The 18,530-nt window shown below is 48.1% G+C and overlaps 1 protein-coding gene across 2 annotated transcripts in view; it reads left to right on the top strand.

The window, feature by feature from the left end:
- Window positions 1-18,530, top strand: part of PTPRN2 (protein tyrosine phosphatase receptor type N2) — an 831,505-nt gene that overhangs the window by 230,494 nt on the left and 582,481 nt on the right. For both annotated transcript variants that reach the window (XM_032244877.1, XM_032244876.1), the window contains exon 4: window positions 2,204-2,372. In XM_032244877.1, the coding sequence (XP_032100768.1) occupies window positions 2,204-2,372 (169 nt within the window). The remainder of the gene's footprint in view (window positions 1-2,203; window positions 2,373-18,530) is intronic.

An 18,530-nucleotide genomic window follows, 5' to 3' on the forward strand; every position in this document is an offset into this window, starting at 1 on the left:
CAAGAAATATCCCAATCTATTTCTCAAAACCAGTGATAAAAAGCCAACCAGTCGGAGGAGAAAAAGATGCATTTCATAGAGTGATGATACAGGGAAGGCCACGCCAGTTTCTCATGGAGAACGCTCCGGGCCAGAAGACAGTGGAAAGCACTTTTAAAGCACGGAAAGCAAAAGAAAATTAACCCAGAATTCTATATTCCATGTAAGTATCCTTCAGATACAAAGGTAAAATTATGGCTTCCTCAGAAATACAGACACTGAAGGGTGCCATCCCCAGCAGAGCTCCATGGCCAGGCTGGCAGAGCTGCGCTTCTGGCCGGAGGGAGAGGTGCCAGACAGAAACACACAAGGGAGCACGGTGTTTTCCTTCCACTTAAATCACATTTAAAGAAGTTGATTGTTCAAACAAAAATGACAAAAGTGCATTGTGAGGTTGATACCAAAGCTGTCTACAGAATTCATGTCAACGCCCGCGTCAGAGCTGGGGGGAGAAATGTCAGTATCTACTGAAGGCTCGTATTTCGAATGTTAAATGCTGTGATGTTTCTTGGAGGCAACTGTGGCCTGTTAAATGTGACTATTAGACACTAGCTGTAGTTCTGTCTTCTTGCCCTAAGGAGGATCTAGTTAGGTGTTGAGAAGGCCAAGGTGGAGCTGTGCCCGGGGCTCTGAGGCAGCCAGGGCCTGGGGTCAGAAAGGCACCTGCCTCCAGCTCAGACGTAGCCACTGCCTGGCCTGGGAGAAGCAGATGGCAGCCAACTGCACCTGCAGAGCCTGTGATGAAGGAGGCCTGAGTCTTGTGTGGTGGTGGACGTGGCGCCGTGGCCTGTGGTGTCTGGACTGTGCACTGCAGCAGAAGTCGGACCTGAAGTGATGGGTCATCAGCGAACATGGCTCTTGGGAGAACGTGGATTTGGCAGCGTTGCTGGGAGCAGCAGACTCATGGAGGGTGCTGCCCTTGTCTGGGGGCAGCAAGGGCCCCCACACTGGCCCATCTCTTTAACAGTGGTGCCCATTCTTTTATAGACATAAATGAGGCACTCAATTGTAAAAACTAAAATTAATCAGAATCTAAAGCTCTTTAATCTGAGTCTAAACTCTGAGTCTACAAAATCTTTGCATTTCATTAGAAGCATGGAGTGTGTGTGTGTGTGTGTGTGTGTGTGCGCGCGCACGCATGCACACACACACACACACACACACACACACACACACACACTTTTTGTTTTGGAGACTGAGTCTCGAACTGTCGTCCAGGCTGGAGTGCAGTGGCGCGATCTCAGCTCACTGCAATCTCCACCTCCTGGGTTCAACCAATTCTCCTGCCTAAGCCTCCCAAGTAGCTGGGACTACAAGTGTGCACCACCACACCCAGCTGATGTTTTTGTATTTTTAGTACAGACAGGGTTTCACCTTGTTGGCCAGGATGGTCTCGATATCCTGACTTCGAGATCCACCTGCCTCGGCCTCCCAAAGTGCTGGGATTACAGGCATGAGCCCCCGTGCCCGGCCACGCACTCTTTTTTTTTGAGACAGGGACTTGCTGGAAGGTGTGGGGGGGGGGGGGGGGTGGGGGGTTCAGTCACCCAGGTGTTCTTAATCCTGGCTGGTGGAGGCGTCTCCTGTGGGAATTCTCTTTCTCATTTGGGAGCATGCTCTGGGCCCTTTTAGTCGTGTGCGAAAAAGGGGGCTGTAAAGATCTGGGTGGCCTGCGTGCCCACCGAGGCCAGCCATAGCGTCTGTGGGTGAGCTGGGCAGGCGGGGAGGCTGTGCCTATCGTGTTCTGGGCTGACACTGCCTCTGGCTCAGACGAGATTTCTGCCATACCTGAGGGTAAAAGGGGTCAGGGTACAGACTCAGAGGGCCACAGATGTCCTCCCCCATGCCCAGGTCTCCGTCAGGACTGTACGTGGGCCTGTGCGGAGTCCTGACTCTCTCTCCAGGGACCTGTCAGTGTTACTGCAGCTGTTTCCTGCATGCTGCTTTTGCTTCTCAGCTCTCAGGAGGGGTCATTCGTCCGTCCCCACGACCATGAGGCAGATGCTGTTAACCATCCTCGGGGGCCGGGATCAGTTCAGACCCATGGTGACGGAGCAGCAAGGCCAGGCCAGCCACCTAGCCCCGCTCCCAGGCACCCCAGGGGATGGGGCAGCTCCGGCACCAGCAAACATGCGATTGATGTCTGGTTTCTTTTGCTTTTCAGGCCCTCAAAACAGAGCATTGGCAGCGAGAGGAGGCACAGCCAGGAGGGCAGCGCTGCCCTGGCCAAGGCCCTCCGACGCCACCTGCCCTTCCTGGGGGCCCTATCCCAGGCCCCAGCCTCAGACGCGCTCACCAGGACCCGGACGGCGCCGGACAGACCTCCTGCTGAGGTGACCCTTCTGCTTCCTCCCGCAGCTGGGGTTGGCTTTTCCTCCAGGGTGCGGGTACCTGGGCCTGTCTCCTTGGCCGCTGGCTCCTCTTGGCTTCACGCCTGTGTCCTGCGCCAGCGGGCAGCCTGTGAACAGGCCTTCGGTGTGCCTGGGGTCAGTCCAGCCACCCCCACCATGAACACTTAATCCTTGGGGTGAGGCTCTCTAGGATCTCTTTTGGGACAAGCTGTCGTGACTCCAGAAAGCCCAGCATTGAAACCGCAGGCGCACACCAGGGAGGGAGAGGAGATGAGTGGCTTCTCTTTACCCTTTGGGAAGGAACCCGGGTCAGCAGTGCACACAGGAACCCACTCGAGGGAGACCGAGGGGCCATGAATGTGGCTGGAATTAGGGGCACCAGGTGCAGCTACTGCATCCAAGGAAAAGCTCCTCCCACTCCCCAGCAAGCCCACCCGGGGGCAGCCCGGGGCAGCATAAGGACTCTGTCTGCCTGTGGGCACGAGGTTTGGCACCAGAACACAGGTGGATGCCCTGGACACACAGAGCCCAGGCAGGCTGGGAGGTGAACCCCAGGAGCATTTGTGCAGGGCCAGAGGGAGCTGCAAGGACCCACACCCAGAGACCCTTCCGTAGGCAACGCCCACTCGACATGTTAAGGAAATGGAATCAGGAATGTCAGTGAGCTCTTTAAATGGAAAAGCAGGCATGATTTTTGTGACGACTTGTTAGGCCGAAGCTGGCAGGTCCCCAGTGCCTGGAAACAGGGAGGGTCAGAGCTGCAGGAGTCGTCTGCCCGTTTCCTGCGGTGGGGCTTTGGACCAGGTGTGGAGGCCCAGGGTGGCCCTGGGGGCCTTGGCGGTCTGATGGCGGCGCTCACACACCCCTTTTCCTCCAAACATTGCTTACATCGGCACCGAGTTGACACACTTTCCTTTCTAAGATGGTACCGTGCTGGTGCAAGGCTGGTAAGTCCGAGGATACTCTGCGTCCCCGTGGACTCCACGGGGGTCTCACCAGGAGCGGTGGCCCTGGGATGCTTGTGGGAAGCAGGTGGGCCCAGTTCCTATCATGTTCCTGCCACTGAGCCACTGAAATGGCTTCAGTTAACTCTGAAGGACTCCTTGCTCCATGCGTGGGATCCACAGGGTGAGTTTCCACAGAAGGTGGCACCCCAAGGCGGGCATGTTGGGCACAGGCATGTGAGGAAGCTGGGGTACTTCTGTGTCTTAGGCGGTGCCCGGGAAGGCCTGGCGTTGGCCTCACGGTTCTCTGGAGCGTTCCCTAGGTCAGCCCCTGGGCGGCCATGTTTGCTGTGGCCCTGCCTCTGCTCAGGAGGTTGTCACACAGCGTTTGGATGCAGAAGCCAGGCTGTCCACGCCCTCCAGGCAGAGCCCTGATGCTGGCCCAGGGCCCACGCAGGGGCCACGGGGCAACAGACCGTCAGGACACAGTTGAGAGGCTGCGCGGGGGCTCAGTGGCACCTGTGCCATATTTGTGTTTCTCCGGATCGTGGGCTGTGTTTCCTGGCTGGTCGAAATCGCCCCTCATGGTGGAGGGTGGGGTCTTCAGCCCTCACGGAAGTGCAGGCCACGGGTCTCCCTCTAGGGTTAGGCTCAGGCTGAGAGGCCAATCCTAGCCCCTCCCTGGGCCAGGCCTGCCTCCCATCAGGCTGGCCTGAGAAATGCGCCCTAAAGCCTTTCCTGAGAGCCCATGGGAGCCTTTCTGTGTGAGCCTCACCCTAGAGGGCCTGGTCCACTTAACACTATTTTAAACGTGCTAAATTTAAAGCTTTTATTCATTAACTGAGAGCAACTAGGCGCCTGTGATGCGCTGCACGTCCTGCTGTATTTTGTGAGCGCAGAAGGTGGGTTTCACGCAGCTCTGGCCTTGGGTCAGAGGCTCCTCCACCCGCTGCCCGGCTTCTGTACCCGCACCCGGGTCCTCAGCTGTGAATGAGGGTAGTGGCCTCAGAGGCGTTGTGAAGCGGTAAGCATGACTACCGCTGATAAAATAATCTTTTAAAAACGAAATGGAAATTAGGTGGAAAGTCCGAGTGGAGGTCTCCGGCTCTGATGAGGGGAATCCGAGGACGCTGGGTCGCTGGCAAACACGCTCCCTCTGCATGCCTGCCCCTCGGGCACCGCAGAGCAGGTCTCAGCCCGTGCAGTGGAAACGCGTTTCTCACGCCCTCTTGAACGTGGGCAATGCGGCGTCTCCAGCTCTCAAACCATCGCTTCGTCCTCCTCTGCCCGTTGCATCTTCATCAGAAGGGCTGTGGGGCCCGCTGCTCTGCTCCGTGGCTGCTGTGGATTTCTGTGTCTCTAATGGTGCTGTCATGTCATGTCCCCAGACCCTGGAAGTGAATGATCAGCCCGGAGATGGTTTTAGTAACATATGAGGGAAGGGGGGACGTCTTTAAAAGTTCCAGAAACTCGAAGAAGTTTGATTGAAAGGAAATCAGGCGACATGTTTCTGTGAAGCAGTTTACTGTCTGCTCCCCCTGACTTGATGGTGGCGTGCTCACCTGGACTGATGTCCCAGGGCCCTCTCCACGGGCTACTGAAGAGAGAAGGGCAGGAGCGTGGCCTTGCAGGATCCCCCGACGCGCCTCGGACGGGGCTGTGGGAACCAGCTGCAAACAGCATTTGGTTTCATTCAGTGGGAGCCTCAGTTGTTCCATCTTGAACCCATCGTCATGCTCCTCCTCCGGGTTTAGTTATTTTGTGACACAGCCCCTGCACTAACACAAAAGAGTCAGAGCGAGAATGGAATTGGCTTGCGGAACAAGGCACAGGACGGATTTGCCTGGAGGGTGAATTGAGAGCCCACAGAGCTCCCCTGGCCCCCAGCCACATCCACACATCGAAAACGAGCTGCAGCAAGTTGCAGAAGCTGGCCGAGAGTGAAGGTCTTTGGTGGACACGGAGCCGCTTGTGCTGAGCCATTGGGAGGTACCGGCGTGACGCCCCGTGAGATGGCTCGTAGCCGCTCCTGGGGACAGCGAGTTCCTGCTGGGGACAGGATGCCTTCCTAGGCAGTGTGCAGCAATCCTGGGCCCTCTGCGGTGCTCAGTGGCTCTGCAGGACTCAGCAGCTGAGTGCTGTGCAGGCCAAAGGGCACGTGGCCTCGTCACATGAACCAGCCGCATTTACCGAAGGCTCTCCAGTCCTGACCTCCTGCAGCAGAATTCCAGCATTCTCAGCACATGCCCAGGAGTGCTCTTGGAGCAGCCTTCCCACGCAGGGCGAGCGTGGCAGCTGCCTCTGTCCCAGAACATCCCTTCCTTTGGGAGCTCGTGATGGAGGCATTGGGGGCTGATCTCTTGGGTGTGTCCCTGGCTCTGCTGCTCCCCAGGGCCGCTGGGTGTGTGGCAGGGGGCCTCTCCCACCACTGCCTCTACCTGGTCTGCTCTCCATTTGAAGAAACAGAAATGGGAGAAGGGTGTGGGCACCAGTCATGTCAAACATTCCCCAGCAGCAGCCAGGGTCCGCCTTATCTGAAGCTTGGCTCTGCCACTTTTGAGCTCCCACACACCGCGGTTGGCCTGGCACGCTGGTCTCTGCTGCCCTCAGCATAGTCAGGAGGGAGTCAGTGTCTGCCCCCCAGGTGCCCCGGTTTGAATTAATGAGTTCCGTGGTCATTCCAGCACGTGGGCAGTTACCACAGTTACCACATGGTTATTTGGAAAATGAGCACTTGCTGACATTTTGGCTTAGGCATTTTTCTTTGTTGTTAAGATAGATGCTTCTCACTATTTAAAAAAATGCGTGAAAACCCAGAACTCATTTTCTTTTCTGTCCAGTGTTTAAATGAGGAGAAAGCTCTAGCCATCTCGCTAATGAATAAGTGCTGAAGAAGGCACAGGCAGTGAGTGTGTGACCTGAGGCCGCGGCGCTGCCGTGCAGATTTTGCTGCCCCGTAAATATCGGGAGCTGGGGATCCGGCCACAGCTTCCCTTGCCCCACGTCTTAGCTGATGAAATACTGTAATTGGAAATTAAGCTTTGTATACTGACAGTCTTTCAAGGTACAGTCAACTTCCTGTGAATTTTCTGGTAAAGCATTGTTTTCTAAGTATCTGTCATCACTCATGAAACTCTATGTGGAGAAAATATCCTAAATGTGACGTCGTTCAGGGCCTTCACACGGATTACACCCTAACAGAAGCCACTGGGAATAAAATCATGCTCGTTCTCTTAGGGCACATCAAGCTCTGCCACACTAATTGAGCTCTTATTGATCAGTAAATCAAGGCGTCCTTATTACTTCTGCACTGTAAGGTGGTGACGCTTTTTGTTTTATTGACTACGCAGCACCGGTTCACAATCCTTGTACCCATTATGCAGAACACCGTAAGTTCCCTGTCTGCTCTGTTACTGAGGAGGTTTAATCGGAAATTTATTACGTACCAAGACCAACAATTAGCTGATTTATTTTGGAAATGTTTTAAAAATATATTTAACATATAAGAAATGGTGCTGGGTTGAGGGAATGGTTAAGGAAAGTTAGTTTCTGCCCTTTAGGATTTTACAGTTTTACTGGGTAGTGGGGAGAATGCAAACAAGCAAAACATACAGTTAAAAAGTTAGAGCAAGTGCCGTGATGGAGGGAACACTGAGAGTCAAGGCGCGCTCATGCCAGAGGGGCAGGTGGGCCCAGGCGGGGGCCTCCGAGACCATGGCCTTGGAGAACGACCCGGAGGCACCTCCTTCAGGTGTATGGCAGACTTGGTGTGTAGTGTCAGGAGCCCATTCCCTCCCACCCCAGCCACAAGAGTGAGCCACCGAGAAATGTGCCGGCGACCATCCCCCTCTTACCATGCAACAGGAGGCAGCCCTAGGAGAAACCCACCAGAGCGGAGGACACAGGAAAAGAGGATGAACTGCATTCCAGAAAGTGATGAACTCGTTCCGGGGAGAGGAGACCACAGCTCTTTCACGTGCATCAGAATGCAAGAGTGGAAGACAGTCACAGGAAGCTGGGAGAATTCGGCCTAACTTTTAAGAAACTCTTGACACACGTGGAACCGATTTGAGAGACAGGCTGCACAGAGCGTGTGGCTGGGGCTGGAGAAATCCTGGCAAGGAGCGCCAGTCCGCTCCGGAGTGGAGTGCACCACAGGGGCCTTCTGAAGGCTGGGGACAAGGAAGCACAGTGGAAAAACGTCTGTGGAAACTTTCTAAGGGTGCAGAAAGCCAGGGGACTGAGAGGAAAGAGAAGCTTCAGAAACTCACAAACGGACACTTGGCCCATAAAGCACAGAGAGCTCCCTCATGGTTCAGAAACCCAGATGCTGAGCACAGAGCATAAAGGGGTCTCAAGTCTCACTGGAGCCGAGACCCCAGCCTGGGCGAAGAAGGTAACTTGGACCCAAAGGTTGGAAAATGTGTGCAGTGGAAACTCACGGGGCAGGAAAGCGGGCACAGTCATGTTACTACTGGAATGCACTTCAAGACCAATAGTGTTACTCGTGATGGAGACGTTTTATGATGACTACATATTCAGCTCATCAGAATGCTATAGAAAAAGTTTATGAACAAATTTCAGTGCTTCAAATACATAAAGGAAAAATATGAGAAAACTAAAGAGAGAAATATACAAGGCCGTCATGATCATAGTGATTGAAAAACTCCTCAGTAGCTGATTAAACAAATAGTTAAAACATCAGTAAGGATAGAGAAGATCTGAACCACACCATGAACCAATCTAAGCTAAGGGATGTTTATAGAATGATGCACCTGAAAACTGCTGAACACACATTCTTTTTAAGTATGTTATATAGAATATTTCCCAAGCTAGATCAAATGCTGGGCCACAAAATAAGTCTCAGTAAATGCCAACAGGTAAAAATCATACAGAAAAAGACTTTAAAAGAAAACTGCAGGTTATTATTCTTCAGAAGTATAGAAACAAAAATTCTAAACAATTTTTGTTAATTTAAATTCAACAGTATATAAAATATGTAAACAATATATAGAAATACATACTGCATCATAATCAAGGGGGATTTATCCCAGATATGTGGAGTATGTTGAACATTTGTACATCAACCAACATAGCTCACCATAGTAACAAGGAAAAGAAGCACCATGCAATAGTCCACTAGGTACCAGGAAAAGCATTTGACAAAAGCCAGCATCCATCCGTAACAGAAGCCTACATCTAAGACTCTACCAAATGGCGCAGAGCTGAATGCTTTCTACTTAAAATCTGGAATTAGACAAGGATATCTGCTCTTACCTCTTCTATTCAACTGTGCATTGAAGATCTTTTTTACTTTTGATATGGAATTTTGCTGTTGTTGCCCAGGCTGGAGTGCAATGGTGTGATCTCGGCTCACGGAAACCTCTGACTCCTGGGTTTAAGCGATTCTCCTGCCTCAGCCTCCCAAGTAGCTGGGATTATAGGCACCCACCACCAGGCCCACCTAATTTTTGTATCTTTAGTAGAGACAGGGTTTCACTATGTTGACCAGGCTGGTCTCAAAGCCCTGGCCTCAGGAAATCCACCGCCTGTGGCATTGAAGGTATTAGCCAGTGCAATCAAACAAGAAGAAACGAAAGGCATTCAGAGTGTATGATAACCTTTGTCAAAAATTGGGTGGAACCTACAGAAAAGCTACTGAAACTAATATAGCAATGCTGTAGAGTAAAATGTCAGCACACAAAAACTAATTGTTTCTGTATATGAGCAACAATTAAATATTGAATTTTTAAAACTATAGCACCAAAATTATGAAATAATTAAGGCTGGATCTAAAATATGTGTAAGACAATGTACAATGAGAACTGCAATATGCTGATGAGAATAATTAAAGAAGATGAATTAATGGAGATATATGCACGATCACGTCTGAAGGCTCAATAGTGTTAAGGTGGAAATTACCTCCAAGTTGGTATAGATATGACACGATAACACAATCCTTAAAAAAAACTGATAACTAAAACTTTGTCAAAATTAAAACGTTTTCTTCTTCAGAAGAAGACACTTCTCCGAAAGACACACAAAAGAATGAAAAGACCAGCCACAGGCTTAGGAAAATACTTGCGAGTAGGACCTTTTAAGATTAAAAAAAGAATTTCAGAATATATAAAAATCTCTAAAAACTAAAATAAAAAGCAGCACTTTAAAACAGGCATTTTTTCCCCAAGACGGTGGATTGGAAGCAGTGTTAGCATGCCTCTCCCACTTGTAAAGACAAAATAGTGTGTAAAGATTCACACTGTGAACTTTTCTCCAAGAGGCAACACCAGAACTTGACAGGAAAACTGAAAGAAACCAGAGACACTGCCTCTGAGATATGCACCCCCACTGAGGAACCCAGCCCATGGTGGAGGGGACATTAACCCCACCCAGTGCTGGAATTGATTTAGGGAGCAATGGAGAATAAAAAGTGGGAGAAACAGCAGGAAGAGCTCTGCGTGCATTCCCAGTCTGCAGCATGGATTGGGGGAAGCCGTTCTGCCTCACAGGGGATGCTGCAGAAGTCTCCAGCCAACTCAGGCAGTGGTCACAGGTTGAGAGAAGCTCATAACTGAGATTTGCAGGCTAATCTCGAGTGGGGACAAAATCCCTTGGCCATAAACCTGAGGGCAGTGGGAAGCGTGCTGCAGCCACAAGCACAGGATCTGGGAGCCTGGCTTTGCTGCTGGACTGGGAGAGGTGTGGCCTGAAAGTCACACTTCCTGTCTCCATGATGATTGGGATAGTATCTCACATCTCAGTATTAGTGTTGAATGTCAATGGCCTAAATACTCCATTTAAAAGATACAGATTGGCAGAATGAATAAAAAGTCAGAAACCAAATATCTGCTGTCTTAAACAGACTCACCTAACACATAAAGATGCATATAAAGTTAAGGTAAAGGGGCAGTAAAAGATATTCCATGCACATGGAAACCTAAAGTGAGCAGGAGTATTCTTATATCCGATAAAACAGACTTTAAGGCAACAACAGTAAAAGGAGACAAAGAAGGTCATGAAATAATGATAAAAGGGTCAGTCCAACAAAAAGATATTACAATTCTAAATTCATGTGCACCAAATACTGGAGCTCTCAGATTTGTAAAACATTACTGCTAGACCTAAGAAGTGAGATGTGTAGCAACATACTAATACTGGGGGACTTCAGTTCTCCACTGACAGTAGTGGACAGATTGTTGAGAAGAAAGTCAACAGGAAGCAATGGACTTAATCTACACTCTAGAACAAATGGACCTAACAGATTTTTAAGGAACATTCTAACCAAGAACTGCAGAATATTCATTCTTCTCATCAGCACATGGAGCATTCTCCAAGATACACTAGATGAAGAAAATGTGGTACATATACACCATGGAATACTACGCAGCCATAAAAAGCAATGAGATCATGTCCTTTGCAGGGACGTGGCTGAAGCTAGACGCCATCATCCTCAACAAACTAACACAGGAACAGAAAACCAAACACTACATGTTCTCACTCATAAGTGGCAGTTGAACAATGAGAACATATGGACACAGGGAGGGCAGCAACACACACCAGGGCCTGTTGGGGATTGGGGGGAGAGGGAGGGAACTTAGAAGATGGGTAATAGATGCAGCAAACCACCACAACACACATACACCTATGTAACAACCTGCATATTCTGCACATGTATCCTGTTTTTTGAAAAGGAAAAGTAATAAAACAAAAAAGACCATATACTAAACTACAAAACAAGTCTCAATAAATTTTTTAAAATCAAAATTATGTCAAGTATATTCTCAGACCACAGTGGAATAAAACTAGAAATCCACTCCAAAGGAATTTTTTAAACTATAGAAATACGTGGAAATCAAAAAATATGCTCCCCCATGATTTTTGGGTGTACAATGAAATCAAGACCAAAGTTTACAAATTCTTTGAAATGAATGATAACAGTGACACAATTTGTCAAAACCTCTGGGATGCAGCAAAAGCAATACTGAGAGGAACGTTTACAGTGCTAAATGCCTACATCAGAAAGTCTGAAAGAGCACAAATTGACAACTTAATGTCACACAGCAAGGAACTAGAGAAATACAAACAAACTAAACCCCAAAGCTAGCAGAAGAAAAGAAATAACAAAGATCAGAGCAGAGCTAAATGAATTTCAAAGAAACAAATAAAAAAGATCAATGCAACAAAAATTCCTTATTTGAAAAGATAAAATTGATAGAACATAAGCTAGATTAATCAAGAAACAGAGTGAAGATTCAAATCAACTCAGCTACACCACAGAAATACAAAAGATCATTCAAGACTACATGAATACCTCTGTGCAGACAAACTAGAAAATCTAGAAGAAATGAATGCATGAATACATTCCTAGAAACATAAAACACTCCTAGATTAAATCAGGAAGGAATAGAAACCCTCAACAGACCAATAACAAGCAGTGAGATTGAATCAGTAATTTAAAAATTGCCAACAACAACAACAGCCCAGGACCAGATGGATTCACAACTGAATTATACCAGACACTCAAATAATTGATACCAATTCTACTGAAACTATTCCAAAAGATCAAGGAAGAGAGAATTCTCCCTAACTAATTCCGTGAAGCCCGTATCACTCTGATACCAAAACCTGGGAAGGACAGAATGAACAAAAGAAAACTACAGACCAATACCGCTGATGAACATAGATGCAAAAATCCTCAGTGAAATACTAGCTAACTGAATCCAATAGCACATCAAAAATATAATACACCGTGATCAAGTGGGTTTCATCCCAGGGATGCAGGGTTGGTTTAACATATGCAAGTTAATAAATGTGATACATCACATAAATGGAATTAAAAACAAACACTATATGATCATCTCAATAGCTGCAGAAAAAGCATTCAATAAAACCCAGCATCACTTCATGATTAAAAACCCTCAACAAACTTAGCATAGAAGGGACTTACCTCAAAATAATAAAAGCCATCTATGACAAACCCACAACCAACATCATACGAAATGGGGAGAAGTTGAAATCGTTCCCCCTGAAAACCAAAGGAAGACAAGGATGCCCACTCTTACCACTTCTATTCAACACAGTACTGGAAATCCTAGCCAGAGCAATCAGTTAAGAGAAAGAAATAAAGAGCATCCAAATTGGAAAAGAAGAAGTCAAACTATTGCTGTTTGCTAGTGATATGATCATATACCTATGAAACCCTAAAGACTCCTCCAAAAGACTCCTAGATTTGATAAACGAATTCAGGAAAGTCTCAGGTTACAAAATCAATGTACACAAATCAGTGGGACTGTTATATACCAACAATCATGAAGCTGAGAATCAAATCGAGAATGCAGTCCCCTTAACAAGGACTTCAAAAAATGAATAAAATATCTATGAATATGCTTAACCAAGGTGGTGAAAAATCTCTGTAAGGAGAACACAAGACACCACTGTGATATATGGTAGATGACACAAACAAATGGAAACACATTCCATGCTTACAGATTGGAAGAATCAGTGTCATGAAAACGATCACACTGCCCAAAGCAATCTACAGAGTCAATGAAATTCCTGTCAAAATACCAACACTATTTTTGTACAGCACCAAAAAAGAGCCCAAAGAGGAAAAGCAATCCTAAACAAAAAGAACAGATCTGGAGGCATCATGTAACCTGACTCCAAACTATACTACAAGGCTAGAGTTACCAAAACAGCATGGTACTGGTAGAAAAGTAGACACATAGACCAATGGAACAGAATAGTTAACCCAGAAATCAAGCCAAGCACAATCAACTGATCTTCAACAAGGCATACAAAAGCATAAACTGGGGAAAGGACACTTGTTTAATAAATGGTTTTGGGAAAACCAGATAACCACATGTAGAAGAATGAAACTGGATCTCTATGATGCAGTGTAAGGAGCCCCAAAGTGGGGCTTAACCCACATGGGTTCTTGGCTTTGCCTAGGAAAGAATTCAAGGGCAAGCTGGAGATAGAAGAAAACGTTATTGAAAAGGCGATGTTACAGCTCTGGCAGTGTTATAGCTCCGGGACTGCTCCTGCAGAGTCAGGCTACCCCATAGGCAGAGGGTAGAGCTCAAGGAAGCTTTGCAGTCATATTTATACCTACTTTTAATTACATGCAGACTAAGAGTGGTTTATGCAGAAATTTCTAGGGAAGGGGTAGTAATTTTTTTCCACCTTGGCCCTTTATCTAGTTTTCAGTTTGGTCCAGTAACGGAGCCCTGCCTTTGGAGTTGTGTCCTGCCTCTTACCTCATTATCTCTCACCATGTACAAAAATCAACTCAAGATGGATCAACAACTTAAATCTAAGACCTGAAACTACAAAACTGCTAAAAGATTAACTAGGAAAAATTCTTACAGACATTGGCCTAGGGAAAGAGTTCATGTATAAGACCCCAAAAGCAAATGCAACTAAAACAAAAATAAATTGGACCTAATTAAACTGAAAAGCTCCATGTAGAGAAAGAAATCATCAGAGTAAACAGATGGTCCACAGAATGGGAGAAAATATTTGCAAACTATGTATCTGACGAAGGACTAACCTCCAGAATCTACAAGGAACTCAAACAAATCAGCAAGAAAAAAACAAATAATCCCATTAAAAAGTGGACAAATGACATGAATAGGAATTTCTTAAAAGAAGATAGACAAATGGACAACACACATATGAAACATGCTCAACATCTTTAATCATCAAGGAAACGCAAATTAAAACCACGCTGAGATGCCACCACACTCCTGCAAGAATGACTCTTATTAAAAAGTCACAAAACCGTAGATGCTGGTATGACTGTGATGAAAAGGGACACTTATCCACTGCTGGTGGGAATGAAAATTAATACAACCTCTCTGGGACACAGTATGGAGATTTCATGAAGAGCTAAAAGTGGATCTGTTATTTGATCCAGGAATCTCACTACTGAGTATCTATCCACAGGAAAAGAAATCAATATATCAAAAGCCACCTGCAGATATATGTTTATTGCAGCGCAATACGTAAAATCCAAAGATATGGAACCGGTCTACATACCCATTGACCAATAAGTGGATAAAGAAAGAAAATGTAGTATATATCAACACCATGGACTACTACTCAGCCATGAAAAATAATGAAATAATGTCTCTTGCAGCCACTTGGATGGAGCTGGAAGCCATTATTCTAAGTAAAGTGACTCAGGAAATGAAAACCGATCAACTTATGTTCTTACTTATAGGTGAGAGTTAAGCTATGGGTATGCAAAGGCAGATAGAGTGATATAAAGGACTTTGGAGACTCAGAAGGGGGAGGGTGGAAGGGGAGAGGGGTAAGAAAAAACCACACGTTGGGTACAATGTGCACTCCTTCAGTGACGGGTGCACTGAGACCACCATTATTCAGCTTATTCATGTAACCCCAAACCACTCATACCCCAAAAGCCACTGAAATTTAAAGAAAAAATAAAAACGGGGGAAAGATTCGAATAAACACTTCAAAGAGAATAAGTAAGTGACAAGCTAATGTGAAATATTCAATGTCATTCCTTACTACGGAAATGAAAATTGCAATCACAATGAAACACCACTACAAACCTATAAGAATGGCTAAAAAAAAAAAGCAAAAAACTGACCATCTCATGTGTTGGCAAGGAGGTGGACAAGCTGGACCCCTCAGCTGCCACCAATGGAAATGTAAAACATTAACAACAATGTGGAAAATGTCTTGACAGCTCCTTCAAAAGTGAAATATATACCTACCTGTGATCCCTCCATCCCACTTTTACTCAACATAAATGAAAGCATATGTTCACTCAAAGATTTACACACGAATAACTCAAAGATTTACACACGCATCTTCACAGTGGCTTTCATAGTAAGTGCCCACGACTGAGGAAAACCAAATGCCTATCAGAAAGCGAATGGACAAAGAAATTTTGTTTGATCCACAAAATGGAATGCTGCTCAGTAGTGAAAATGGAACAAATTGTGGACGCACAAAACAGCACAGTGAATTTAATTTCTGTTGACTGAAAAGAGGACCTATTGTTATAATGCAGTTTGGAAAGCTGTCGAAAATGCAAACTGGGTCACGAGGGACAGAAAGCTGACGGGGATGGCCTGAGGCTGTAGACAGGGACGGGAGAGGGAGGTGTCTCTAGGGGCACCAGGACGTTTTCAGGGTGACAGACATGTTCATTGTCATGTTTATTGTATGTCAGTTATGCCTCAATAGTGCTGCAAAAGGAAAAAAGACCCCACACAAAAGTGCATACAGGTTTTGAACAGACACTTCATAAAAAGACATGCAAGTGGCCAATGAAGGCATCAAAGGTGCCGAGCATCCGTATTCACCAAACCATCAAGAACGACCACTTCATGTCACTAGATTGGCTGAAATAAAAACATCTATAAAGCCAACTCTTGGCGAGGACATAGAGGACAGAAATGCTCACATTAGTGGGAGTGCGATGCACGCTGTTATACCCTCTCTTTGAAAGCTGCTTTAAGGCTAAACATAACGTCTGTCCTTGGACTCAGCAGTTCCACTCGATGTCTACCCAAGAGGAGGCCCGCCTGCGTTCGTGGCACGTGACTGCCCACGGCGCTTTTGTCCCGAGCAGCCCCAAAGTGTAACCACCCAGATGTAGTCAACAAGCCCATCTTCCCCTGCCCCTGTTTCTGGAGAGGGGCCCCTGTGGGAGATTGTGTTGGAGACACAGCCCTCTGCTTGGCCACGTGGCCTGGAGGATGGGGACACAGCCCTCTGCTTGGACACGCCGCCTGGAGGATAGGGACACAGCCCTCTGCTTGGCCACGCGGCCTGGAGGATGGGGACACAGCCCTCTGCTTGGCCACGCGGCCTGGAGGATGGGGACACAGCCCTCTGCTTGGCCACGCGGCCTGGAGGAGTAGGTGCAGAGGCACACAGTGAGGAGGACTGTGGCTGCCACGTGTTTGAGTTTTTAAAAAAGTGTGTCCCTCATGCAATTGCTCTCACGACGTTTGGTGGGAAGCCATGCTCTGGTGGGAGCACGGCGCCCTGGGCCTGGGGTTCCACTCCCAGCACACACAGTAGCATTTGGTTTGGAGCAGGCTGATGCATGCTGGCCACAGTCATCCTGACTGTCACCCCGTTTCCTCCCAGACAATCCTGTCCCTGCCATCCGCTGAACGCTCGCAGTGACGGGTGCAAATTCCCGCAGTCACAGCCCCTCCACGCTCAGCCCTGTGCTCTGTGCAAACCACCCTGCTTGCTGTTCCTCTGTTCACTCGGCGTGTTGAGTGTCTGATGTGACAGACACACGGGGGCTGGGGAGAAGGTCTGTGTCTTAAGCTCTGCCCTTTCCTCACTGCGGGGTCTTCTTTTCTCATTTGCAAAATGTGGACAATCACGTTTGTACCATGGAGTCATTGAGCGGGTTAGAGAAAGTTAAGGCATGCAAAGCCGAAGACAACCTGGTGTAGCGCTCAGTGAATAAGAGCCGGTGGCTGGCGAGGACCGTCCCTCCATTCTCTGGGTGGCCGTGACTCAGTTGGCCTCTAACCCCAGGCCAGGGTGGATGGGATATGGATTGGAACTTGCTGCTTTAATCATGGCCTGTGCTTTTCACTTGCCAGGTAGGAGGCTTTGGTGTGCAGCTTCTGGAAAGGCCAAAATGCAAACGGGAACCTGGAGCGACAGAAGGAAGAGCGGCGGGTAGAGCAGGGCCGGTGACAGCAGTGCAGCGTTTGCGTGGAGCGGGGGGGGTGATAGCGTGGGGTTCGCGTGGAGCAGGGGCGTGACAGCATTGCGGGGTTCGCATGGAGCGGAGGGGTGACAGCATCGCGGGCTTCTCAGCATTGCGCATCTTCAGATAATTCCAGACTCACCAAATGCATCGTTAGCAGATGCCCGTGAGTGAACGCTGGCACTCGTGATGCTGTCAGCTTGCTGCAGCTGTTGATCCTACGTAGTTTAGGACTTAGCTTCAACCTCATAGATTCCGTGAACTCTAGAAACTGTGTGGGGTCCTATTTTTCAAACTGAGAGCTCTGTGTCTTGGCTGCAGAGATAGCACAGTTTACGCCAGTGTGAGACTCCCCTGCTTCCTGGAATGCAAAAACGTTACTTTGTCTTGGTGACCGTGCTGTTGGTGGGAGTGACACCACAGTCACTCCCCCTCCACGTGAGTGGGCCACGTAGGGCCTGAGCACTGTTAAACACTGACACGGTCTACTGTGTTAAGACAGAGACAGACAGGCAGAGACACACAGAGACAAAGAGACAAAGACAGAGACACATAGAGAGACAGAAAATAAGCGGGCTGCCCGAGTCCCCTCTCTGCGGCCCAAGCTCAGCAGGGCACAGTGAAGTAATCCCAACCCCACATTCGCGAGCTGGAGCCGGAGCTGGAGCGTCCCCACCTCAGCTCCCAGACCTTGCCGCAGCCGGGGCCGGCTCGTTAGGAAGCTGCAGACAGCACCGCAGCCGTGTGCTTTGTCAGGCCGGCGGCTGCACGTCTTGATCAATGTTCCTGTCACTGCTGCCTGCAGGCTGTGAGACAGGGAGAGAGCATGTGTTGTGTGGTCAAAGATGTCCCCACTTGGGCTTCCTAATTTGTTTTGGATCCTTGGTGCAGGAGAATATCTGATGAGCAGCACAGCCCAGCGCACAGACAGGAGTCTCCTCCACTCAGCCGACCTCCAGGCCTGCCTGCCAGCCTGGACCCTAATTGTGTCATTGGGACTGGCTGGGTGGACTTCCAGGAGAGGCATGTTTGTCAAAGGAAGGAGGCCTGAGTTTTATGTCTGGTACTCCTGGCCCCAATAAAGTTGGGAGTGGGAAGAGCCCCTTCCACGAGGGTGTCACCATTTGACAGGTGAGGGGTACAGTGCAGGGCTTGGCTCTGTGAACTGCATTAGCTGGCTCCACAGAGCAGCTCTAATTTCCTCCAGCTAAAGACAATCACATGCTTTCAAAACCAATATTGCTTTTCTGAACCTCTCTAATCGTATTCTTTTAATTACAGTTGTTAAGGTCTATGGCTCCACAAGACCATGTCTCAGTTATTCTTCCTTCATATAACCCCAGGGCTTGGCACACAACAGCAGTAGAGGTTGGATGCTGCTGATGGGGGTGACACTGATGGTGGGGATGCTGCTGTGGATGGTGGGGATGATGAAGGTGGGGATGGTGAGGGTGGGGAGGGTGAGGGTGGGAAGGGTGAGGG

This window comes from Sapajus apella, unplaced genomic scaffold (assembly GCF_009761245.1).
Source record: "Sapajus apella isolate SASKATOON/1434 unplaced genomic scaffold, GSC_monkey_1.0 scaffold56, whole genome shotgun sequence".
NCBI lineage: Eukaryota > Metazoa > Chordata > Mammalia > Primates > Cebidae > Sapajus > Sapajus apella.